Below are 25686 nucleotides of genomic sequence, written 5' to 3' on the forward strand. Positions count from 1 at the left end.
CACTCATAACAACAGTCCTGTCCCAGCTGTCTGCATTCATATTTGGCTAATTTCAAACCCCTACCCTCAAAACAAACAGAGCAATATAGAAGAGCTGTCAGTACCTTTTACCTTTCCATCTGCAGTGAATGTAAATACCTGGGATGAAATCTGAGCTTTGTGAGCCTTTTAGCATTGACTTCAACAAGACTGAGAGTGTGTCTCAGAAAAGCTCCCCATTCTGTGGGCTAAAAGCCTAAACTAAAAAAAAGTGTATGGAATAACAATAAAATATGTGCAAATAACTAGTTGCCCATCTTAAAATTCCTTTAACATCAGAACATGCTCACCTCCTCTGCAGTTCATGAAAACTGTTCATAGCACTTGTCTTGCCATTGCATTTGAGATGATGATAATATGACACCACAGTTTGCTGACAATATACTTATTTAACAACAACAATATGTAAGCCAATTATAACAAGAACAGACAGATACATGATCAGTGACTGAAACAGAAATTAAAAGAAAGAGTTTTCAGAAATTAATAGGACATGTCATTATCTTGGATAATGGAACAATAAAGACTTAAAATTTTTCTCATCTTTATAAATTCTCATGATAAAATTAAATACTTTAAAAAAACCCTTACAGTAAATTTGTAAACAGATAAAACTTCTATATTTGGAAAAGTTTTAAGGATTGTTGTTGCATGAATATCATAGAGTCATGTAAAAACACTATCACATTCATTAAATTATAGAAATCAGAAAAAAATTATGTCTAAACTTAGAATAGTCAACTTCAGACCATAAACCTTGAAACAATATTCAAAGAAAATTTTCCTTGTGTCAGTGATCAGCAGTGTACAAGATTGAGGAGAACACAGCTGTTATCTAATGTTTAAAATATCTTTTTTTTTTTTTAATGTTACACATATTCTCCAAAAAGATTTTTGCTTGAGCAGGTTTCACAACAACACAACACAGTGACACAAACACCTATAAAGTGCAGTTTTTTGCAATCTATTCTATGAAGTCAACCTGCACTGATTAGAATTCATTTTTGAACCATAGTTCAGTCAACTTTAGACAAAATGCAATAATGACACTGCTTTGGCAGTACTGTGATAAAAGCTCTACTGAAATAAAGGATTTTTTTTTCTTTGTTTTAAGTAGATTTTTAGGCACAGCGCCTGTAGTACTTGGAAGTAATTCACTTCATTAGGGAAGACTCTCTTAGCCCAGGGAAAATTATAATGAAAGAAATGTAAGAGGTTGTCATGTTAAAGACAGAGGTTTGTTTATTGGTGGAGGTAGCAAAGCCCTGTTCTGAAGAAAGAAGTAAAAGGTAACCAGACATCACTAGAGACACAATGTTTTCAATTTATGTACAGGCATCTGGCCAGCAGCTGTGAAGGTACCTGTGAAGGTACTGTATAGAATTGGAGTTGTGTCCCTACTGACAGTGTATTGAGAAACTATTGGGTACATTTGAGAGCCATTTAAATGCAAATATAATATGAGTTTGTCAGTGACTAAAAACAATCTTCCAGGCAATGGTGTTAGTAATTAGAAACCATCTGGTACCATGAAAGCTTACAATACTTTCAATATTTCCACAGACCAAAAGGATGCAATTTATCTCCTATAACAACAGAAACACCTATGCTATATGTTAGTGCTCTGACAATTAATATGCAAAATCAGATCCATCTTGATGTTTTTCCTCTGGGGCAGTCCTGGAAAATAAATAAATGAGAAGTCTGGAAGAGAGAGTGCCATAAACTTCACAACAGAATTTTAAAGAGAACACATACGAAGAGATGAGTACCTGAAAAGATGAAGGAGCTGTGTTGAAAACTTTGCCTCCTTTTTACCTGATAAGGTTGTGAAAGACAAAGCAAAAGATGTTTGATAACTCATCTGTCAGATCTCCTTAAAAAATTATGCTCTGTATTTTCAGTGTGTGGTGTGTTGAAGTGGATTCAAAATAAACTAATTAAGGTAAATCCTTTCTCTTTTCTGGCCCTTAGAAGGGTGGGGTTTAGAATTTTTGTGCTTCAGAGATGAAAATGAAAATATTCTAGTCTATCCATCAAAACCTAAACTAACCTTCATCATCTTTGTTTCCAACCCAATATACTCTAGAGAAGGTATGGGCAAGTTATTCTCTATTAAAAACAAATCAGTAACATCACATCTTCAGTCTTGATCTGAGAGATTAAGTGACAGTTGAATACTGACAAAAGATAATTTTAAATTTAAATTGGTAATTGCAGTATTTGCCTTCTTCAACACCATATTCGCATGACATTTACAATTGTCAACTTCACTTGGTAGTTTGCTCGACTTGAAAACAATACTGAACTTCAGCTCCAGAGTTTATTAGTTATAACCAGTTATTAAGGATATGGAAGAAAGCAAAATTAAGATATTTCATTTTGAGACTTTTAATAGCTAGAGAAAAAACAGGGGATGCCCACTGTAGCCACAAAAAATTGCACAATTAACTTGTTGAAACTGTTTTACACACAATGAAACTGTTGAAACATCCAGGTCTGTGTGTCTATCAGAGTAAAGAGGTGGTGGTTGATCCACAGTAGTTCTGATCTGAATAATGCAGGTTTCAAGGCTGAACAATCAACATCTGCAGACCATCTTAGAGCCTGTGTTTCTCAGACACAGCTGTGCTTCTCAGATTATAAACTATAGAAACAGAAGCTGTTCCTAAACTTTATTCTTACATGTGCCAAAGTCATATCTCTATTTGCTGTTCTTATAATTCATGGAATATCTTCTTTCAAAAACTTTCCTCAAAAATAAAATATGGCAGAAGTACTGAAACTGAGCCATCAAAACAGTGAATAGGAAAGGTTTTGACTGTGTGTGAAGAGGGTGTTTGAGTGTCTGTATGTCTGTGTCTGTGTGTAGCACATTTCCACAGCTCAGTTGAGGAGCAGTATTATTTCTTTGTGTAGGTGAGTATGGCAATTGAGACTTTCTTTCAAGTTCTCAAGACACAGTATTCTCTATATACTAATAGTTTGGAATATATCAGCTCTAAGCAATGAAACTGATTTCCAAGGACATAAATCAATTTGAGACTCTCAACTGTGAATCAAAATGTTTTTTCTGTTTCTGGGTATAAATTGTCAGGTTAAGAGGTCTTGATATGCTTTTTCTTCTAACATGCATTACTTCTACAAAATCAAAATTATCTCTCTCTAGTATTTATAAAAGATGCCACAACACATTAATGGATTGTTTTATACCTTTACTTTAATCATTATACACAGTATAAAAAATTCAAAACCACTTGCAAACGCCAATGCTTCGTTCAATATCCCTGTATGTAATAGCTACTTAAGTAACTAATTTCCATATCAGCATCCATTTGTTCTCTTTTTGTACGAGAGGAATTATTTTCCTTTGTGCTTTTGACTTGCTGTAGTAGATAAACCTTAATCAATGAGACAAACCTATATAGATATTCAGTTCCCTACAGTTTTCAGTTCATTTTCTATGCCAGCTTGTTCATCAGCATGGTTTTCTAATGTTCAAATGTTTCACCTCTGTTCTCAGCTAATGCATACACATTATTTTGAAAAGAGAAACTAGCAATAAGATATTCCTAATATATTTGAAACAGTGATCATTTCATAGATAGCTACAGAACGAACATCACTTCAAAGATTCGAGTACAGCTCTTAGGTGGTCTGTAGACAATACAAATTTCTAGAGATAATACATAAATTTTCTGCAGATCACTGTCTGAACCAGGACAATATGCAATTTGCCATACTACAGTGGCATACTTGAATGAATTCTTGCATTTCATGTTTCTGTATTCTTTAAAAAAAAACCAAACCAAACCAAACCAAACCAGAAGTAAAGGAAAAAAGGGGATTTGTCTTAGGTAGACAGCTGAAAAGGAAGTCTATTGACAGCCCTGTAATTTGGTCACTTTGAATTGCCACACTCTGTAAAAAAACATGCAGATTCTTTTTCAAGCTGAAGATGTAACTCATCATCTATAAAGTCCTTATTTCATAACATCACTCACTCACACAACTGATTCTCCAAATCCCCATTCATACTTTTCTTGCATGACTTTTCCTGCCAAATCTGTTGAAAGGTTTATAGTTTGTGCCCTTCACAGTCTGCTAGCTTATTTTTACTGAATTAAAATCTAATAACATAAATGACAGAAATAATTTCCTGAGTTTAAAGGAAAACAATTCCAAAATATTTTGGCAGTGTTATTATAGATTTTTTTCAAGAATATAAAGAGGCATATTATAAACATTCTCTTACAAGTTAGGAAAAGAGATTAACTACAGAAGGAAATATATTAACAGTTTTAATTAGTGTTATTGCTGAAGTCTAAGAACTAGCAATAAGAAAATAATAAAACAAAGTGAAGAGACTATATAAAATAAAAGAACAACTTTAACATTTATTAAGAAACTATACAATATAAGAGCAAATTTCAAAAACCAGTAGCCCAAAGTCACCCTCAAGACCATATCTATGATTTACATATCGGGATTTACAGTTTAATTTAATTATAATCTACTGTCATATCAATCTGACTTAGAGAATATAACTTTGGAAAATATAATGGTAAGCCTTTTCAGTGGTCAAAGATAAATTTTGACCTATACAACATTTTAAACTGCAAAAATGGGGTCAAATAGGATCACATCAATCAAGGGTGACATGAACCATGACAAGAGTCACCTAGTAATACACAGAACTTTTTATAAGAAAACAAATTATAGGGTGAAATAATGATCCCAATTACAATACATGCTTTGATCAAAAATTTCCCCTAAAATTTGTGTAAACTAACAAGATTAATGCATTTAATTTCAAATGGGAAAAGACATTTGTATTAAATATAAGAGTTCTTGAGGAGTTTCACTGTATAATTATATCTCCCAAACACATTTTTCAAGCAGGTCTGTTTCCATATATGTTCTCTTTCAGTCAACCAGGAGACGCTGTTTTAATGGAATTACTGTAAAGGTTGTAATTACCTCAGAAGCACCAACAATCTGTCCCATACTACTTGTTTATCAGTTTTGACAAAAAAAATATGCTAACTAAACATTGCAGGTAACTCTTTCAGAGGTGCCACATAAACCAAAAATTTTCTTTCTATGCATCTCATTATGCCAAGGAAAGGAGGAACAAATTACTCTTTAAAAATGTCAGTTTTTGACAGAATTTTCTACAAGTGCAAGACAGCAATCACTTCAGGCTGTTGGCAAGAAATGGAAAATATGAACACCTTCACATAGAAGGAGGAAAAGGAGAAGAATGTATCAAGGGTGTCTGAATTTAGGATGTCCCTGAACATCTGGCAGAAATCTTTCAAGATCTTTCTTCTTCCCTTTGCAAATCAGTTTCCTTGGAGCTGTGAAAATTATGACTGGCAATGTCTAAGCCCTCTCCACTGCTACAATAAGGATTTCTGGAAGTCCAAAGGCTGTATCAACCATGTCACTATTGAACCTCCAGATTTTTGTTGGTCCTGATCACAATGTTTTAAGGTTCTCAGTTTGTATCAAGTGAGGATAGAGGCAAAAACAAATTATATGCTCAAATATATACATGTATTTTTGAGTTGATATATTTGTTTCTTTCATAATGATTATAGAGATAGAGGTAATTTTGGGACATAATTCATCAGATCAATGTTAAACAACTGCAGTGGCATGAAAAGATTTCTGCTACAAAAGTGCTATCTGTAAAGGCAATTTTGAGCATCTCAGACATAGAGACAGTCCTGCAGATGGCCAAGTCAGAAGTCATGTAACTAATTAAGACTGAAGCCAAAAGCCCTGAAGCCATTGCTTAGCCTGTCTTGTCAGGCATTCAGGATTTCAGACATTTACATGACCTAATTAGAACTATTTATTTGGAAAGTACAAGGGTTCAAGAGTTAGGGGAAGATTTCTTTTTTTTCTAAAAACAACAACAACAACAACTAAACAGGAACTTTGCAACTCCCTTCTATTTCCTATTTTTTAAATAAATCCTTTAGTTGCCTTCAATTTTGTACCATATTGACATTTCTTTTATAGAAACTTGAAAATCATCACTCCTCATAGACAAATTGATGATTTTGTGTTAGTACTATCATAGTACAGTTTTTGTGACAGAAAGTAAAGTCCCTATTGACATCATTCCTTTTTACTTCTGAATGTCAGGAATTCACATACTAGAGTTCTGGGAGTTTTAAGCTTAAATAATCCCCTTTCCCTTGGAAACTAAGAAATACTCAGAAATGTATCAGCTTTGTTTCTCACAATTTAACAATTTATTTCATGGACATAATTCCCTACTTTCTAGATCAAATATTCTGAATCCGACCAGTAATGCTTAGACTTTAAAGGGCTTTCTTTGCTGTTAAGATAAACTCGGTGCTCCCCATGAGAAGTGAGTCACATACACAGCCATATTCATGGGTGAAGTGTGAGTATTATCGTCTTCGGTATCTTCTAAGATCTCAGAAAAGGATGCCACTTGCTTATCGCAGATTTTGCTGGGAGTGTATTCATTTTAGGAAGTAAAGGCCTGATCCAAACCCCGATGAAGTCAATGGAAAAAGTCTCCCATTGACTACAATGGGCTCTGGATCATGCCCTAAGTCCATTCTCCTCATTAATGCAGGATTAATGATAGGATGTCTTTCCAGTAGCCTGGAGTACTTAAGATCTCGGCAATTTCAGCTGAACAAGTTCACTTTAGCTTGCCATTCCATTTGGAATTTGAAAGGTGAAGTCAAGGTCTTTTTCAGCGACAAGAAAACTTTAAGTGGAGGCATTTTCAGTTCCTGGTTATAGTCAATCCCACCAATTCAGTGAAAATCCTTAGGCATCCTAATGAGAAAACAGCAAGAACAAGTGGAGCCAAAGAAATTTATGTTGTTCAGGACACACTTCAGAAATACAGTGTAGACTCTGGTTTGACCAATGAACAGATGCATGTTGATGCTTTTGGAGAGATCAGTCTAGAACCTGACTACGAAGGACAAATTAAAAGATTATAGCATAGTTAAATATATAAGGTTTTTGTTGTACTTCTTTTTAAATTAACAGATAAGGAAACAGGTGACATTTCTCAAAGTGTTTTCTCAGTTTGCACCAGAAAGCACCACCAGTTCATAAATAATGAAAAGTGGCAGAAAAATATTACAAACAGGAATAATACCTTTAAGTTCTCTGAAATTGCAGATGTGAATTGGGATTGTTATGCTAGCACAAACTTTGACAGACAGACAGTAAATGGATAGAGTAAGTATAGTGTTATTAAATCAGATATAAAATATATCTGTATTAAGATCAGTCTTATATAAAATAAAAATCTGAAACAAACATAGTTTGTTATATTACTGTTTAAAAATTGTGTTTCTGATAAAGTACTGGATAGATCAGCCATTCCAAAAGATCTCTAGTGCTATTCACTACTCATATTTCATTAAATTGCCATTAGCATTATTCATTATTTTACCCTGATTATTCATATTGACAAGAATGGCTCAAAAGTTGAAGCATTTTTTCTAACCCAATTACTAATTATTCTACTAAAAAATATCATCCAAATTGCCATGTACCTTATGATAAAGATATTTCTAAAGTTATATTCAAGGACTTAAAAAAATCAATGGAAGTTTGCTGTAATTTCAATAGTATTTACTATTGGAAAGTCAGCACATTCATTGATCTATAAATGCTTGCAAACCTGCCACCATCCTCCCACAAAGCCAGTGAAACACATTAAAGTTTCACACTTTGAGTTTTACTTCTTTTTTACCAGAGACATTTCTGCAATACTGTTTGACCACGCACATTTAGTTTTAAACAACTTAAAAGCCTGCTGACAATTCTTATACTCATTAATTTTAGAGATAAAGGAAGCAGATCTTAAATCGCCTCATCAAAATATGGCAGGAATAGGTTTATTTTGCATATGTATAAATAAAAACTTGCTCATCCAAGGACTCTCCCAATATACAGAAAAACCTCATGTTTGGATCCATGATATGAATCACCATGGGCTCACGTATTTCTCTCCAAATTATCTTAATATTATAACAAAATGATATAGTTTGTACCTCTTTCTTTGCCTTGATGAATTAAAAAAAAAAGACAAAAGCACCTGATTACTTTGCTGCAAAATAAACATGTAATTTTTCAAATCTTGCCAGTTTCTGTCAAAGGAAAATTTGCTTGCACTACAGGATAACTTTAATGACATCTGAAACTCACATAGTCATGATCAACATCAAGGAACACCTGATTTGAGTCTAACATGTATTTCTTTTTCTCCTCCACCTAAAAATTCTGGCCAGATATACTACTTTACCTTAGAATATAGTATTTAGTAAGACAAAAGCTATCCCAATTGCAACTCTGTTGAACAACTCCAAGGACTGCTTTCAGTTTAACTCAGTATCTTTTTTCCATCCCTTCATTCTTACTGAAATTCATTTTAACTCAGTATCTTTTTTCCATCCCTTCATTCTTACTGAAATTCATTTTACTCAGCACTGCTTCATTCAAATCATAGGCTGAAAGAGAAAATGAAAACATCCACCACCTGGATCAGGTGAAAAAAGGAGAAAATTCATGCAGTTTAACTGCTGTTGTCTGGAGCTAGTATAGACAAAATAGTTTCCCATCTATTTGTTTATATAAAAGGCATTAATTTGCTTTCACGTGGTTTTCAATTTATCCATTTATCACTTTCAGATGAAAGGCATGGTTACAATCAGCAAGATCAATAGATATCAAAGCTCTTTAAGCAAGGTTTAGCAACTGCTTGCTTGACACATATATAGCTTGGCTACTAAAATTAGCCTGTGCCATTGGATTATAAATAATATCTTGATCTATGGTTCCCATTTGACTTAACTAAACAAATATTACATTCCTGCCCCTAGAGTCTTACAGTGACACTGGCCAGATTTCAAACCCTGGAAGCTGTCCAGGATGTACAGTGCATAGAAAAGACTGTACATTGATTTTCAGGCAAAAGAAAACAAATATTAGTCAAGATGAAATGCTTTACTGGAGAGGGCTTCACAGCACAATGTATTGAAAAAGATTCTTCCTTGTCCTTACAACATCTAGAGCAAGGAACTTAAAATGTGCAGGAAAACACTCAAGCACCCTCCTCAGAGGGAAAAGTTAATGACATGATAACATCCAACATATTCTTTAAGCTAGTTTTAAAGTCAACAATTAGACAAAGTTATTCAGACATCAGATAGTTGTTTTCAGCAGTTTTAAGTCTTTCAATATACATGAGACAGACATTTCAGATCAGTCTGTAATATTCCTTAGAGACCTAGATAAATCAATAAACAAGGCCATAATGTATTTGGAAGACAGTTTTGTCATTAGAAAACCTTGTAAGCAGCCAGCAGTTTAATTCTTACAAGGAGTGGGAATTGCTGTCATGCCTCCAACACCCTATACCCTGTAATTTAGGTTTTTAAAATGAAAAAGTAGACTTAATGACATAACACACCGTTAGAAATAATGTTTTATCTTCTCTACATCAGTAGATTGGGTAGGATTTCACTTTCTCCCCTTCTAGTCCCCTACTGTTATTAAAGCCAAGTAAAAATTTAAATTTTCCGTAATTTCAGATGCTCTAGAAAGGCCTTCAGTTACCATCTTGCATATACCAATGTGCAGTGTGTACTTGCACAGAAGAGAGATAACTGGAATATTTTTGGCCTTGCACATAAGGCCCAAGTCAATAACTGTAGTGCAAAATCTTTGCTTAGACCAAAGTTATGATTTTCAAATATTTGCCTGAATGGAGGATAATACACCTTTTTTCAAGTATTAGCCAGGCAATACTACTGGTACATACACTGTCACCCAAGTATATGGTCACCAGAACAAATCTGAAGGAAAATCAAGCCAGAGTCACACAGAATCATAAATATTGTAAGTGACTTTCAAGATCACCTAGTCCAGCTATCAGCCTCACACCACCATAATCACCCCTAAACCATATCCCCAAGTGAGAAACCTGGGCTCCTCTTGAAGGCTTCCAGAGAGGGTGACTCCACAATCTCCCTGGGCATCTTATTTCAACACCTAACCACCATTCTCAGTGATAAACTTTTTTCTAACGTCTAATTTGAACCTTTCCTGGCACAACTTAAGGCCATTTCCTCACATCCTTTAGACTGAAATATGACAGAAGTGACTGACTCCCACCTCACTACAACCTCCTTTCAAGAAGTTGTAGAGAGCAATGAGGTCCCCCCTTCAGCCTCCTCATTCCCTTTCTCTTCCCCTTCTTCTCTCCACCACTCAAATAGCTTCCTTCTTTGTACAAGTATATACCAGAATTCAAGAACATTTTAGAGGTGCCTCTTTGCCCACATCTCCTGCTTCAAGCTTTTATCTGAATCTGTAGTCCCTGATATCACATTCCTTTCACCTGTATTGTCAGACATAGCAACTAATGCTACAAACTGGATCTAAAGGCCTTATTTTCAGTTGTCCCTGTTGTAAGAACTGATCTGACAGATTTAAAAAGAATGAATGGATATAAACTTAATGAGACTTCAGAAATTAATCCAGCTATCAGTAATATTAATCTTGTTTTCACAATGGACATTTTGTGAAATATAAAGGAGATTTATTTTCTCTGGAGAGTCTGATGAGCTAGGATTTTTAATGATCAAATACATTCTTTTCCTTTTTTTCTCTTTTTTAAATTAAAAGAGGAGAGAGAGTGTATGTTTGCTCTCATACCCCTTATTCATCATCTCATTTCCCAACTCATACTCAGGCAAGCATATTTGGTAGATTAGGCCTCCACTAGAAAAAAAAAGTTCCTGTTTTTTCTCTCTTTAGAAACCATCAAAACTAAAGCATATCCTGAAAAGTTTTAAAATAAAACATCCCCCCTTCACCTACACACAAAGGAACTCTTAATTAAAACTTACTGAAGGACAGAAGAAAAAGCAATAACACAATATCAAAGAACATGTGGATGAGAAGGAAGCATTCACCCCGAGATATTTAATATTTTAATTGGTTATCTGGAAGAAATAAGAAACTGTATCTTATGAGTCTGACTCTAACGTTATTAGTTAGTGGCAAAAAGCCCAGTGAGTTCAATGGGGCCAAGATGAAGCTCTAATTGAATTAGAAACTGACTTCAGATACAATGTTACCTTCTTCCCTTCATCTTCCCATTTTAGCAAAAAGAAGTAAGAAAGATTTATTGAAATCCGTCACAGAGGCAGGTAATTGAGTTTGTTTTGACCTGGATCAAAACAAATAAGTATTCATGAGGAGAGTAGTTTTGACTATAAATTCATTGAAATAACAATACTGGACATTGAGCTTTCCAACAGAAACTGACTACCCTACAGAAGTGTTTAAAACCTGTCCTGCACTAAAATCTGAGGTGTCTAAAAACCTTGGTGACAAGGTAGCTCTATTTGAACACAATAAATACTGAACTTTTCCCTGAAAAATAAGTGAAAATGAAAAATTATTTGATAGAAAAAGACCCTTGTCCTTATAATCCCCTCTGCCAGTAAGTCAGCACTTACTGTAAATTCAGATAAGGTGTAAGTTCACATAAGGAGGGGTTGACAAAAGAAAACTTTTGTCTCCTTTTCACTGGTTGCAAGATGACTTATCAGAGGTTGACAAAAGAAAACTTCTCTCCTTTTCACTGGTTGCAAGATGACTTATCAGTTGTTACTGGTGAAGGAGCAGCAATAATACACTAAGACAAGACCTCCATTTCCCTTTTCCAACACCACCTGAGGGTCTTTTTCCTCCAGAACTGCTACTGATTACTGCCACCTGTGTGACCTTAGTCATCTGTGAGAGTGGCTGAGCTGAGAGGAAGGGAATCTGCTATCTAAGGCATATGTTGTGAAGCATCTCTTCTTCTGTAGGGATTTTCTTCCAGCCCACAGAAGCAGGAGCTTCCAAATTCTACTGGAATAGCAGAACTGAAACATGGAAAGACAGAAAGCACTATCAGAGCCTGCCTTCAACTGGATGGTCTCTCAGATGCTGTTACCTGAAGCTGTGAATTCAACTCAATGGAAATAATTCTAAACTAATTGCCTGCAAGTGCAACACTCTAACCGTTCTTGCATTAAATTACTCTTGTGAGAATTATTCCCTTTCTTTTTAAAGACAGATGTTCATTAGATCAATAGGGAAAGTGAAAGAAGAGGAGTAAGGAGGATTCCCTTTCCTTGACCCACTGGTTAGTGTGGGAGACAGAGGAGTAGAAACTCCTGCAATTAAATGAGGTTTTGATTTACAACCCTGGAAGAAACTAGGTCTGGCTTAATAGAAAGAGATTTATAGATCTTAAGAAAAAGGATTACAAGCCTGTGTTCCTGTAAGTAAAAATGTACACTGGGTGTTCTGGTAGAGGGTTTTAAATATAATAGTGTGATTTTATATAGTTGAAGTTAAGAATGTAGATGGTATAAGAGAGACATCTCTGTGTACGTGACATGAGAAGTTATTGGTCAAGACACAGCTGCATTGCAGTGAGAAATGCCACAGGTGATAGGTCATATATCTAAAACAAAGTGTCGTTTTAAGTGCCTATTGGATTAGAAAGTTATAAATTACCATGTAACTCTAAGTCTTGTGACTCGCCATTATTCGGAGGTGTAAAATCTCACGCCTCGGCTGATGCGTTTTGTTGTTTTAAACAATAAATTCGTGTAATCGCATAGTCCCATCTCTTGAACTTATTTCTTCCAACGAGTGAACACGCAGGAAATTCGACATTACAGGCCATTCTCTTTCATGTGGAAGGCTAAGTTTGAAACCTCCCAGATCAGTTTCAGAAAGAGTTTCATGAAAACTAATGCAGATGAGCAATCACCTTTTAATAAATTAGAAGAATGTCAGACAGCCGTAACCTGCCTCTCATGTTTTTTTTGATGGCAGCAAAGAAGCACTTTTACAGAAGTGGGACTTTATTTACAGTACTTTGGTTTCTGATGAGTTAAGAAGTCTAAAATAACTCTTGAAGTTTTTCAGCTGAGGCTGTTTCCTTCCCTACTCTCCGTGAAGTGGCGCAGGCTGGGGAAATGACAAGTACCCATCTTTCCTCTGGTTTCTGTTGTGCTTAAGCCAGAAATGGTTCAACCCATACAAGATCTTGAATCAAGATTCAGCTTTGAGACATTACATACCTTTGACTAACAGCTTTTAACATTAATTAAGAGGGATTGAAAGAAACAGAAACCATGAACAAAATACAAATAAAGTTAGTGTGGAGTTTCCTTAGTCATGATCTGGTTGAGTAGATGTTTCCTAAGCATTGTGACATTTTAGCTGCATCTTTTTCCCCCTGAATAAAACACTGCCTTCAGAAAGTGAATGGATAAGTCTTTTTAATATATGTTCATCATCATATAAATTGAAATATGTTTTGCAATGCCAAGCATAAAATATTCTGGAAATGGATGAGAGCCTTCCTTTGTATTTCTCTGTCCAACTTCTTTGTGTAATATCAGTCCAAATACTTGCAGCATTAGCTTGGGCACATTTGCAGTTTTTAGCAAGCTGATGACTGCTTATTGCTGTCTGGGGACAAATAAGCTCCTCTGTTCATAATAGAGTGTCCATGTACCTGGGAGATATGCATACTAAGTGATGGAAAGCATGCCACATTAGAAAATTGATTGCATATGTCAGCATATGCACCACATTTTAACAAGTTAGTCTGCATTTAACTCCACAATATGCATGGTTTGGAGTGGGGAGAGATTCATGACTTTTGTTCAAACTTGAGCTTTCTGCAGATTTTTTTAATCTAGAATGCATTTCCTGTTGAAAACAGCAAAGGCAAAATGCTGTAATATTCTCATATCATGTTTATTGGATTTATGAATTTTATGAAACATCAATAATCTTGCAGAAGGCTTGCATAAGCATCAACCTTACATGTTATGATTGAAAGCCTGTACCAGCACAGAATTCTTCCCAAACAATATATTACCCAAGCAGTAGACATAGAGATAAGCATTATTATTATGACAAAAGCAAAAATCTGGTTTATGCTTTTGTTCTCTCTTTCTCCTTCACAATATTTGCTATTATTTTAGACATCAGCATATGAAAAAGGACAAAGGAAAGATCCTTAGAGGTGACTCCATACTGCATTTTCGCTAAAAGGTCCTATTCTAGGGTTCTGTGGATGGTGTCCTTGAATGCCACATTACAATACATCACTGTATTTTCTCCCATTTTTCCAACAATGCTCTATGATTACAATACTGACGAGATGCCATAGCTATGCAATCTTTTGCTAGTCTCAACAGGAGTTCCATATTGGAGTTCCTGTGATCTATACATGATCTATATATGATCTATAAAATAAGTGAAGTAGTGGAAATTGTTGGAACTGTCTGGCCAATGTCTTTAAAAAGCATTTAGGAATGTAGAGAGTCCATAAATCTTAGAAGCAGATGAGCACAACTTAACTAACATGTTAGCAAACAATACCTGACCCAGGTCTAAAAACAATCACCATAAACTCCTTAGAGGATCTGCAAGTTATCCAAAAGGAGCAGTAGAGGCTCCACCCCATGGTATGCTGTACATTAATTTTAGGCACAAGTGTACAATTATTTATTTACTTACCACTGTTGGGGTTTTGCATGATTTTTTTTCTTTATCATCCTCCTTTGATTTCCACTTTTTCCTGAATGCACTTCGAAACTGAAAACAAGGACTCTTCACATAGCAAAAATACAACCTGGCAAGTTGAAATTTTAGAGTTCTTTTTCCCCTAGCAGTAGAAGTGTGGCTCTAGTACTCTGATTGTTCTTTGCATTGAGAAAACGGATTATTAATCTTCAGAGGCAAAGTTTTTCTTCTTACTTCTGACACGGCTGGTATTCAGCACTGAAAAAAGTCATCTCCAAACTGGATAGCAGATCCTGAGAGAGCTTTGAAATGTTAATAAATGTCAAGGAGTGAGGTGAGATAACAAAATTTAAATCTTCAGAACTTCATGCTCAAGCTAAAAGTCATTTGAGCCATAGTGTTAAATAATAAATACTTGATAGGTGTTTATCAGCAAACAGGTTTCAAGAATGCTAAAGAAAATCCAGATAGAGTGATAGAACATATTTTAAATTAAATTAGCTACCCTCTAATTTCTACTTTAATTGGTAAAATGTAAAGACAGATAAAAGGCAAAATAGATATGTAGTTAAGGGTTAACTGAACCAAATTTTTCATCACCCACTAACTTCTGTTATTACCATCATAGCTGGAGGCGGGTTTTGGAGTCCTAACCAAAATGACAAGCGGTCTGTCACAAAGAGCCTTCTGAATTATCAGCTCATTTAGTGCCATCAGCAACAGAAGGTGCTGAGCCTCAGAGGCTGGATGACAAGATTCTGATTCAGGAACTCTAAGAAAGAAACTTCCTATTTACTTAATTGACTATTATGCCCCTGGTATGTCACAGCTTTAAATCATATGCCTTATAGTAAGGAAACCAAAGGGACTTAAATTTTGTAGTATTTCAAGGTGTATTTACTAGGTTCAGAATCACACACCATACTTCCAAACACTTTCACTACCATGATCTACTTCTGTTCCTTCTTAAATATTTCATTTTATACCTCTCATTTAAATGGATTGTTCATCCCAACGCACAGATTTTACAGAAAGGAGCCTGTGGAAAATCTGTTTGATTAATTCTGAGATGGAAGCAGCACTCATTTTCTAAAAGCATTTTAAAAGTTTCTAAATATTCCCTCTCTTTTCTCCATATATTCCAAACATATGTGTGTTTAAAACTTCATGCTATATAAGGTTTATGTCCCTATTGAGATTTTCATAAACATTTATGCCTGTTGAGGTTTCTATCTTTTGATCAAATGCAGTTGAATAATAAAATCTTAGGGAATGAAAATCATGCAGAACTTCTAGAGAAATTTCCTATTTTTATTTTTATGCATATCAAATCTAATAATTTTCTAGCAGCACATAGTGATCCAGCTAAACTCTAATGATAATTGATAGACTTTTTTATAAAGCTGTATATTATATCCCAGAACAGGAAATATTTTTTCTTCTTTTTGAGCCCCCACAAGCTACTGAGCTGCAAAAGAGATGCTAATCTGATAGACATATAAAGACTACAAAGTTTGCATCACAAAAGGGATAAGTAAAACTAAGAATTCTAGCTGAATTTAAGGAAAACAATCACAGACCTGAAAACTGTAGCATATTTAATAAAAATGTCACATAATCTTTGCCACCTTCTGCTATGAACTCTAGGTTTTCCATGTTAACATTACTCTCTTTTTCAATCACCAAAGAGATGGCAATATTAACAAGTGGAGGTGCCATATTGACATTCTAAAAATGTAAAATTTAAATAATTAATAGTTAAATAATATTTGCCTAGATTAGTGTAGACTTTCTACCAAGACACTGAAAGCTAACAAGATATTTTGTGTCACTAAAGTTATTCTCAAATGACAGCACAAGTCTCTGGGACTGGATCTTTGCCATGCAACTTAGATAACAGTTGAAGAAATTCTTCCTGCAGGCAGAGCTTTACTGTACTGTTTCATTACTAAAGAGGTGCCAGATATGCTCAGAATATCAAAAAAAATCACCCCATGGGTGTTTTCTACACCAAAATCAGTCAGTAGAATGTGGGAGTGAAAAAGTTGGAAAGGAATTAAAAACGTCTTCCATTTGGCAAGGAAAACTCAAAATGCAGAAACTTGGCTCTGAAAAAAAGAAAGACAGTAATTCTTTCTGACCAGCAAAACCAGTTGTCTTTAAAATAAAGGTTATCAGCACCTTAAAGATTTTTAAGTGTTAAATTTTAAATTGGTATACAAATATAAAATCACTCCTATTCCTCAGCTGAATTTTATCTTACGATAATATGAAATTTATTACAAAACTGAAAGGTAGGATTGGGCTTATATAATAAATAAGGGTTCAACTGTTAGCCTTGTAACTTCTGAAAATATTATTGTTGCTTTGATCATTGGGAAAATATGCTTAATTTAGATTTCTAGTGTTCTCTTTCATTGTTTTACTTCCCTTCTCAAACTTACATGTATCACCTTATTGCGTTGAAAACTCCTCTAGCACTAAGAAATGAGAATGAAGCTCTCCTTCCCCAGTATAAATCATATTTTTGGCTTCACGAAAGACAGTGAAAGTCATTCACTTTCAACAAACTGATTTTTCCTAACTAAAACTTCCACTGAACTCAGAAAAAAGCAGGATCTAGAAGGAGGATGTGACTAAAGCATGAATCAGGCAGTGCAGTTTTAGAAGTAAAATTTCAGATGGAAGGTGTTTTCATTTAGTTGATCCAGGTGAATGGTTCACTGAACCAGATACATCAATCTAGCATCTGTGCAAAAAAAGCACCTATTTTTTTCTTAATAGTTGCTTCAAGCGCCATGGGTACTTTTCACATCCAACTAAACTAAATACCAATAGTTGCTTTCCTGTAAAGCCACTAATTTTTAAGTAGCTAAGTGTGTTTATTATGTACCTTTCTGGAGCTCAGGAGGACTCACTGAATAATGGAAATCTTAAAAGATCTAAATAGCTAGATGTTGCTGATGCTGCATGTGGAAGCAAAAGACTACCCTCATAGGCCCAGTAAGTCCTTGTCTGCCTACATTTATGCAAGAAGCTGTTAAATCCTTGAAGAGCTCTGAATAGAATTGGTACTCACAGTTGTGGCATCCTTCTCCTTGGGATAAAGAAGGCTTGAATTGCTGTTTTCCTTTATCTGAGAATGAAGAGATGAAATGATGCTGCACAGTGCTGGTCAGGCCTGTTACTTTGGTAAAGAAATCTAAGCAGTCTTGCTCATTCCATTTTTCATCATGGGCTTCTTAAATTGTCTCTCTTCTCCCAGTTACAATTCATTGCTTGAAGGGGATAGCAGCTTCCCTTTTTTCCCATAGTGACCTTGTTGGGAGATTGTGGATCAGCACAATTCCTTTTCCTGGGAAAGAAAATGGATGGAAGCAGCAACTTCTGCTTCTTCTGGTAGCTGATGTTCTTACCTTGCAGATGATAGCTCTGCCACACCACTGGCAGGTGTTTGCCAGGCTGTGGACTGTTTTAATAGATATGTGAAGGAGGCTAGGACAAGAATTTGTGTTGTGTGGAGATACATACTAATATAAATACAGCACAGAAGAAAGCATAGAAGTGCTGGAAATGGTTTGACAATGGTGGAAACTGGGAGAAGAAAAACAGTGGATGAACACTGAGGTATGGCTATCACAGGAGCAGTCATGCCAACACATGGAGGTAGACAGCCCAGACAACACTGATGTACAGTCATTAAAATGCAGATCCAGTATGCCTAATGAGCCCATCCTCCTGTCCATCCCAGTGCACCTTCATAGCTTTTGTTGTGCTGTATAAATTGAGGGTGATTAGGATATGCTGAGATCCCATGTTTTCATTTTGCTGTTTGTAGGCAAGGTATGATTAAGATGGTGCTAAAGTGACGGATGGGAAAGAATTTGATGGATGCAAGGGTAACACAAAGGCAGAGGGAGCTGGTAGGATTTCAGCATTTTCAGTGAATTTTGAGGTGAGATGGGAACAGAACTAAACTCGAACTAAACTCACTGTGGACAGAAATGAAAGGCAGCAAGGGATAAAGGTGTAAAGTGATCATCAAAGAGTAAAGGGAGATGATCCTAAGGTAATGATGAATAGCAGTGGAGTTGTGAGTATAAGACTTCACATCAAATGCTGAGTCAGAAGTGAGGAGATAAGATATTTTCGGATCAGATACAGACTTCTGTGTTCAAAAGAGGTTTGAATGGTGCAGCTTTTGTCCTTTGTATATGCCTTAGTATTTCAGCTGTGCTCCCTCAGCTGAAATATCTTTTAGGGATCAGGGAAATTTATACATAAAGTAGAAGACACACAAAAAAGGCCAATTTCTTGTTTGTAGGACAGTGTTCTATAAGGTATTACTTCTGTCTTTTGGAGCTGGACATGAAAAATATGTTTTTATTTGGTAGTTAAAGAATTTATCTGTCCTAAATTAATTTGCAAATTTGGGAATAGGTATGAGCAAAATTCCTTTATATTCTTCTTCTAATTATAATACTTTCAGGTGTTTCTTTTCTTTGTCTGATTTTGTTTTGGGGGGGTGGGTGGGTGTGGGTGCTAACTATTGCTCTTTAGCAAGAAACCTTCCTACTTTCCTACTTTCTATTATTCCCTTTCTTGGTTATATTGTTGATAGGTTCAAGAGAATATCTCCAGCATAAAAATTGAGAAAAATTGAAGGATAAGGTGCTAACATTTATCAGAGCCTTTTTTTTTTTTTTTAAGCTGTTTTTAAAATTGTGAAGATACAAAAAGTTTAAATGAGGATGGTTTACAATACGGACTTCCTGATATTTTTAAATGATGCTGCAGAGAGTCCTTGACAAATTGAAAAGCCATATTTCCTGGAGCAGAGAAAAATGGTTGGGTGTGGTTGTTCAACTATCAGGAAAAAGAAAAGTATATACATAACATGGAGGGGGAAAAAAAGCAAACCACACAACTATAAACAATATTTCAATGCACTATGATAACAAAACCTCATTTTTAAAAAATATGTGAGAAATAAGCATATTGTCAACATGGCTGTAGGTCACCCTCCTTCCACCAGTCAAACCAAAATGATCTAGTAACTATCACTCTTAGTTTCAGCTTAAGGAAAACATGAGGTAAAAAGCATGAAGCTAGGACTAGGAGCTCAGCTAATCCACATTAATATTGTGCTATCCAAGCTAAAATTGTGTTATATAATATTAACACATATAGCTGTGTTAATTTAACAACCCAAACTTCCTTTCCATAAAATGGAAAGCTTGTTTGAACTTCTCTCTGGTTGTAAACAAGTAGCTTCATAATGATGAACAATACTGATAGGAAAGGAAAACTGTTTACTTCCAGCAACAACCCCTTTTACTTTAATATTTTGAGTTTCATAGATCACATTAAGATATCCTACTATTGTGTGATATGAAGCAAATATTATCTTTACTGTTTGCAGTATAGTGGACTAGGCTACTATTTATGCTTACTATACAAATAGTTTAATTACTTGAAATGAAATATTTCAATGCTAGTATTTTATCTGGGTTTGAATTAATTTTTGTTTATATTTTTAATAGATATAATTTTACCCTGTTCCCCCAGTATACACATATTTTGTACTTACAATGGTTTTTGTTTAAGGGCATACCTAGCTATTAGACAATATATTTCTAAAGGAGTTTCCAGGATCAAGCATTACCATTCTCACTCTGAATGGCTTGACTTGTTCTGTTTACACAACTTTTTATGTTTTTCCCTCCTTTTTCTGTGGCCCAATTACATATTTTTAAAAGAAAGCAAAGATGTGTATGCAATGTAATTATTAATATCTGTGTCTTCTCCAGTTAAATTCTTTCAGTTAGCACTTCACTGGAAAAACATTAAAATTCATTTTATTGTGTATTTGTCTAGGAGGGACTCTAGACAAACTCTGTGTTACAGTGGGATTTAGGCACTTAAATATAAATATATGGCAACTCTAAAATAAAAAGTTCAGCATTTTTCTGTGAGACCAATATAATTAATTCAAAGCTAAATTAATATTTAGATTTTTCCTTATATATTTATTTATACACTATCTCCAATAGTAAATATTTATAAATATACATACAAGTGTCTGCATGTATATGCATTTCTTTTAGCAAGTCTTTCATTCTTCCTTTATTTTATAATGGATGCAAGGATGCATCCATGTTAAGCACGGATATGGTAAATATCTTAACATAATATATTTTAAAAAAGAATGATGAGCTAGGACTTGGAAAGGTTAAGGGAAAAGAAACAGTGATAAATCGTATGAACTTGTGAAGAGATACTGATCTGGAAATGAGCTATTAGTGCATGCTGCAAACCCATGTAACTGAGGGATGACTCAATGACTCTCAATGACTGCACAGGACAGAGGACTGTTTTTGCAGCTAATATGTGATAACAAACAAACTATTCAAGCTAGAAAAAATGCTGTCAAATACATTGTAAATATAAAAGTAGTCAAGTACCTGAAACCCTTCTTCTCATGTCACTACTAAGTCACAGTTGTAGAAATCAGATTTTCTGTATTTTAATTATGCAAATTATGTATTATATATTTAAATAGCTCATATAGATCACCTTATTTTTTATGTCATTCTTTTAGGTTTTCTTGTTTCCCATCTACTTATAGTTTGGGAAGATAGATGGGATTCTTTACACTTTTTCCAATAGCAACATTTTTATGCAGAAAACCTTAACAACCATGAATGACACAAGATGTTTCAGAAGGAGCTGGGATTTGTTTTGGAAGAGAATTTGGAAGATGCACTTTAAATAGATAATGAAACTATGATTTTATGCACAGTTATTGAGTTCTTAAATGAGGGGGCTTTCAACTTTACATAATAGTGGCTCTTCAACCTATAATAATTCCTTAATAACGTAACCTCTCAGGTTTGATTTTGGTGTTCGTTACTAATAGCTTGAATTACAAATATAATTTTATCTTGCCTAAGGAAGTGGTTTATGTCTGTATTTCTAAAATTGGAACCCAACCATAAGATTTGTGTAACTGATAAAAATCTGCTACTCTACCATGCTGAAGCAAACTTCCTAATAATCTCCATGGAAATTAATTAGTTAAGAGTACAGAACTGAACACATAGGCTATCACAAACCTTTTAACTGAAATTAGGTGATCAACCTATCATGAACTCATTTAAACCTTAAAAAATTAATGTATTCTGTTTGGTAAGTGAGAGATGAGAGACAGTTGATTCTCTGCTATATCTGTGTTTCAGGTTCCTAGAAGTTACATTTTGAGCTTAATCTCCTGAATTACACAGGATTGATAAATTAGGTAAAAGAAAACATTGCATTAAACTCAAGGTACGAAATTATTATACATTGTTTTATGTATTTTTATATAAAAAGTTACAAGTAGCAAGCATATGACACAGAAATGGAACAGTAACAGCAATAACTGTGAATGCATGCTTTTTACAATGTATCTAATAAAGGGATTTTTGCCAACTCAAATATTCAGTAACATACATGCAGATTAATTTCTCAGTGTCAAATTCAGTCATATTGCTAGATGCTTATCCAACAAACGTTTCTATTGAAGTGATTATGAATGGCTAAATACCTGATTTCAATAAATTGTTCCTGAAATTGGGAATTTTACTTGCAACAAAAAGAAGAGAGAAAAAGAAAAAGAGAAATGACTGATAAGCATAATAACCAAAGTCTTATTGCCTTCTAGTAATTTTACTCAACACTGCTGAATTTTTTCATGATAAGAGAATAGCTGGTCAGAGAGTCCATAAAACCTCTAGCTGGTGTTTCCAAGGACGATAGTTTCATATTTCATTGTAGCATGTTCAAAATCACCCAGGAGCGCACTATTCTCAAGCAGTCTATATAATGAAAACAACGTACATATAACAAAAGTTCAATGTAAATCTTCTTCCACATATCACACAACATACAAGTAAGTAACAGACATAAAACAGATCAACTTAAATAAAACTGTGACTTAAAAAACCCAAAAAAATAAAAGGACAGTCTCAGGAACTAATTTCTTCCTCAAGTTTTCAGCAAATCTCCAAATATATTTAGTAACTAAGGAGCACTTGGTGGCCAGAAACCAAATTACAAAAGAAATCTAATTTTTCTGCGATGGGAATATCTTGCTAAGGAAGTAAGATATGTCTATACTTCTTAGGTTTGCATAAAGGCAATTAAATTAAATTGGAAAATTGTCCACTCTCTCTTTCAGTCAGCTGAGAAAATTCATATGGATTTTTCCATTCAGAGTTTGCATGATGGCATAAATAGTTGTCTGAAAGCAAAACAAAGTTAAAATACACTCTCTCTGAGGAAAAAAAATGCAGAAAAATAATTTACTTAAACCATCTACAGGCAATAAAACCATTAATGGATTATTTAGCTGTAAAATTGCTTTATACATATATACACATAAAAATGTATATACACGTATCTGTGCTTATATGTACACATATATAAACTGACAGACTAGCAGCTATCTACAACTCCATTATAAACATCTGAGATTATGTTTTTTAAGTGCTGATAAAAATTATGCAAAATTAAAAACTTAGGAAAAAACTCCAAAAACTAAGTTTCATTTGAAAACATTAACCTCAGTGGTACAGAATCTTTAAATTTATCAGTACTAACACACACTCTTCCCCCAACATTTCACAAGATTGGATGACAAAAATGAACTGAAAACAGACAGTTCCCCATCTTACTGACTTGAGTTAAATTGCCAAGTTTTACATTATATTTGACATGCTGGGACTCTAACTTTTATTTCCATAAATAATAATTAATAAATAAATAAATTAAATACAAGAGCCATGCAAAGCACATGACTTTATAATGCGTTTGGAATGAAGATTGTTTTTATCTAGGGGCTGACTCTAATTCGGTCAAGAATAAGGAATTAACAGATTTTGCTTAGTTTGCAATGCTAAAGTAGTCATCTGCCTTTCAGGTTTTTTAGCATTCAAACCTAACTACCTACAAGATGACATAAAATTTGAGACCTAATACACATTTTAGCAGTGTAACACAGAAAAATGGAAAGCAACAGATGGTTCAATTGCTGTATAGGTATGTTTACTTACCTCAGGTTTTTCTCTTAGACCCTAGTTGTGTTGTACTCAGACTCATGTTTGCTTAGAGACCCAATGAGGCAGAACCTGGAATGTTATGGCTATTTCATTCAAAATAATAGTGTTTGCATAGAAAAAAAGAAATATATGCATATAGATACTTAATAAACAGTACACTTTGATAATCTGATCGATATTCATGAAGTAATTTACATAGACATGCAATTGCATTAAAATAACCAAATAACTTTTTTTTTAAGAGAAAGAAATGCCTTAATGTGCAAAGAAAATATGGAGGGCATGTAAACAGTCACAAGAAATGCATAAATAATGCATGCAAGAGAAAACACAAATATATTAAAAAGGATTATGTGTTCTTTTTCAAATTGTTCATAAATATTTCTGGTTTTATTTTTCTTTTACTTGTAAGCTTTTAATAATTTATATTTACAGTCATTTAAAGTGCAATGTACAGAATAAATAGCTCTTTCATTAAAAATATTATGGATGACTTTGCTTTTTTTATTGATTAGAAAGATTCCCTTTAACTTCATTCTCATATGTAAATATATGAGTTCACTATGTTGTCTCATGTTCTAATCTATCTATCTGTGTTAATGTATCAAACCAAAATACTGTAATCAATAATGGAACAGACATATTAAAGTTTTGGAATATTGTCATTCATTATATAAAAGGTAGTGTTCCATGAGAAAAGGGGTTTCCTTACCCCAGGAATGTGTTCCTCATCCTTGTGTCATGCATCAAAATGGCTACATGTATCTTTTATTTATTGATGTATTTATTTAGAGATGATTAGACCAACAGCAGAAGATATTCAAGGCCACCTCAGTGACAAGGAAACCACATGTATGTGGCTGTTCCAAAAACAAAATTCACATAATCTTCTTTGGTTTTTAAAATTGTACCTGTTCTCTGTTGACCTGTGTATGTACGTGGGTGTGTGTAAAACAGCAAAAGAAAAAGAAAGAAATAAAGTAGAAAGATAAAATGGACATACAGGACCCTTCAGGAAAGAGGACCAGAGATGAGAAAGAGAGACAGAGAGATAATGTAATGACATGTGCTATCAGGAAACAGAAATTTAAACAGTAAATAAAGAAGAAAGAAAATATGTCTTTACTGAACAAAGAGTGAATATGTTTGGGCAGTCAAGTCCTTACACAATAGTCTTCATCAAAAATCTATTGATACTGACCGCTGAACAGCTTTATCATGTCTGGACAGCCTGTGACTTGTGGTTGGCACCTCTTCAATTTCGTCTATCTCGCACGCATCTGCAGCATCTTGTGTGTAGCTATGCTTCATGACAAGGATATTTCTCCTGTTCATGGGCTGAACAAGTGGTTTTACAGGCTGGGGTTGTATTTCTGTCAAGACAGAAGCATCTCTTGTGCTGAGGTTACTACGGCTGCCCTTAATACTAGACACTTGTGATCCACAGTGATGGTCATGAATGCATTTTGAAGAGGATCTCCGCAGTTTATGATAATTTTCAAAGTCATCTGCAACGTCAGCAAGGTCAGCTGTAGTCCCTGTCCCTCTAAGGGTGCATAACTCATAATGAGGAGGCTCAAACACCTCCTGGAACACTGTTTGATCAAAGTCTGTTTTCCTTGGGACAAATTTTTTACGAGGCTGCTTGATCTGTACTATAATAGAGATAACAATGAGGATGATCACAATGCAAGAAGTCACCCCAATTATAGTCCCACTGGTATTGGTAAGTTGGTCCAATAGGTTTGCTTTTCTTTTTTCTGTGTGACAGGAAATAAAAAAAAAAAAACAAAAAACACAGGATTAATTGCAGTTCAAGAATAAATACCACTATGATGGGTTCACAGAATACTGCAAGGCTGAGACTAGTCTATGTCTGAGTTCACTTAATCAATCTCACCAACAAAAAAGAGGGAGAAATCAGGTATTT

At 34.5% G+C, this 25686-nt stretch overlaps 1 protein-coding gene across 8 annotated transcripts in view; it reads right to left on the reverse strand.

Annotated features, from left to right (window-relative positions):
- Positions 1-880: 880 nt before the first annotated feature.
- The window catches only part of NETO1 (neuropilin and tolloid like 1), a 79350-nt gene continuing 54544 nt past the window's right edge, over positions 881-25686 (reverse strand). The window contains exons 8-12 of one of the 8 annotated variants that reach the window (XR_001860387.1): positions 24958-25516; positions 23751-23825; positions 17738-18013; positions 14653-14960; positions 881-6867 (exon numbers count right to left, since the gene is read on the reverse strand). Coding sequence is in view for 4 of the 8 variants with exons in the window: in XM_008630107.2 (XP_008628329.1) it covers positions 23765-23825; positions 24958-25516 (620 nt within the window). In the remaining 4 variants the exon portion in view is untranslated. Of the gene's footprint in view, positions 6868-14652; positions 14961-17737; positions 18014-20660; positions 22940-23750; positions 23840-24957; positions 25517-25686 lie in introns of those variants that run through there. The other 7 variants (XR_001860390.1, XR_001860388.1, XR_001860389.1 and 4 more) reach the window with 7 other exon arrangements.

Source organism: Corvus brachyrhynchos, unplaced genomic scaffold (genome assembly GCF_000691975.1).
Source record: "Corvus brachyrhynchos isolate BGI_N302 unplaced genomic scaffold, ASM69197v1 scaffold331, whole genome shotgun sequence".
NCBI classification, from domain to species: Eukaryota; Metazoa; Chordata; class Aves; order Passeriformes; family Corvidae; genus Corvus; species Corvus brachyrhynchos.